This window comes from Austrofundulus limnaeus, unplaced genomic scaffold (genome assembly GCF_001266775.1).
Source record: "Austrofundulus limnaeus strain Quisiro unplaced genomic scaffold, Austrofundulus_limnaeus-1.0 Scaffold1010, whole genome shotgun sequence".
Taxonomy (NCBI): Eukaryota; Metazoa; Chordata; class Actinopteri; order Cyprinodontiformes; family Rivulidae; genus Austrofundulus; species Austrofundulus limnaeus.
In genome coordinates this window covers 41,557-43,116 of record NW_013953412.1, presented here as the reverse complement: position 1 = coordinate 43,116, position 1,560 = coordinate 41,557, and the positions used below count along the sequence as shown (strand labels likewise).

Here is a 1,560-nt window from a genome sequence, read left to right as displayed (position 1 = left end):
CCCATCGCCTCCATGTTGCCTGGGTCGTTGCCCATCACCTTTTTGTTGCCTGGGTCGTTGCCCATCGCCTCCTTGTTGCCTGGGTCGTTGCCCATCGCCTCCATGTTGCCTGGGTCGTTGCCCATCACCTTTTTGTTGCCTGGGTCGTTGCCCATCACCTTTTTGTTGCCTGGGTCGTTGCCCATCGCCTCCTTGTTGCCTGGGTCGTTGCCCATCGCCTCCATGTTGCCTGGGTCGTTGCCCATCGCCTCCATGTTGCCTGGGTCATTGCCCATCGCCTCCATGTTGCCTAGGTCGTTGCCCATCGCCTCCATGTTGCCTGGGTCGTTGCCCATCGCCTCCATGTCGCCTTGGTCGTCAGACGTCGCCTCTTCATCGCCTCTGTTCGCCATCACCAAGGATCCTGCTTCAGCAACCTCCGCCGTCTGCTCTCGCCTCCTCCTGGGGCTCGCCGTCTGYTCTCGCCTCCTCCTGGGGCTCAACGTCTGCTTCTGCGGGGCTTTGCTGTGAATGGTTCCCTGGTCGGCCCCCAGAATTTTTTTTCTTCTGGGAAGGTTCCCTGGTCGGCCCCCAGAAGTCTTGCCACAGCTGGAGGGGTCTCTCGACCCCCAGGACTTTATGTGTTTTTTGTCTTTGAATCTACAGTATGTTGTCACGTGTTTCCCTGAGTTTTGTCTAGCTCCTCTTGGCGACGTCAGGAGCTGTCGTTAAGGGGAGGGTCCTGTCATGGTCTGAGTTAATTTTGCTTTGTTTATCCTAGTGTTTCAGTGTACCCTTGTGTTCCTCTGTGCAGCTGCCCCGCCTCTGCACACCTGATTGCCCTTGTGTTCCTCCCAGGTGTTTCTAGTTTGCCCTCATTAGTTTACTTGTATATTTGGTGTCCTGTCTTCAGTCTGATCATTGTACTGTGTTGTCAGTCTGTTCGGTCCCTAAGAGTTTTGAAGTCTTAAGTTATGCTACGTGAATGTAAGTGTTTTTGAGCTGCTTGTCAGCCTCTTTTTGTTATTAAATCCTTTTTTTGATTACTTTGAGTGTCTGTGCCCTGGGTTACCTTTTTAAGTCTGGATCGTGTCAAAAAGTTTGTTAATGTCGTTTTTTCAGTGCACTCTTGCAAAAAAATTAGCTCTGCCCATGCTTCCTGTCAGGTTTGTTGTGGAACAAAATTCATTATTTTCTATTTTTTTACTTCAACAATATTTGGACTAAAACCATGTGAAGGACACAAAAAGAGGACAAAATGAATACTGCTCAATAAGTGAAAACTAGGTGACCAGAGAAAAAATGTCAAATGACAAATCTACAAACATTGTAGCACTACAAACTGGTGGTATATTGATACTTTCTTAGGAAATGTTCATTCCTTTCAGACACAAACTGAAGTTGGTGCTGACCTTCAGGCAGAGCTCTTGCTGGGGCAGGTTATAATACGCTGCAGGCCAGTATTCAGGAGAGTTCAGCTTGAAGTCTGTCTCTGACACTGAACGCAGCAGCGCCTGGAGCTCCGTCAGATACTCCTGGTTACACACACACACACACACACACACACACACACACACACAC

General features: G+C 49.3%; 1 protein-coding gene across 1 annotated transcript in view; it reads right to left on the bottom strand.

Moving 5' to 3' along the window:
• The window catches only part of LOC106533735 (dystrophin), a gene marked incomplete at both ends in the record, with an annotated part of 132,044 nt that overhangs the window by 90,953 nt on the left and 39,531 nt on the right, over positions 1–1,560 (bottom strand). Inside the window, 1 exon segment of the mRNA XM_014030160.1 lies at positions 1,392–1,514. Within this exon segment, the coding sequence (XP_013885614.1) occupies positions 1,392–1,514 (123 nt within the window).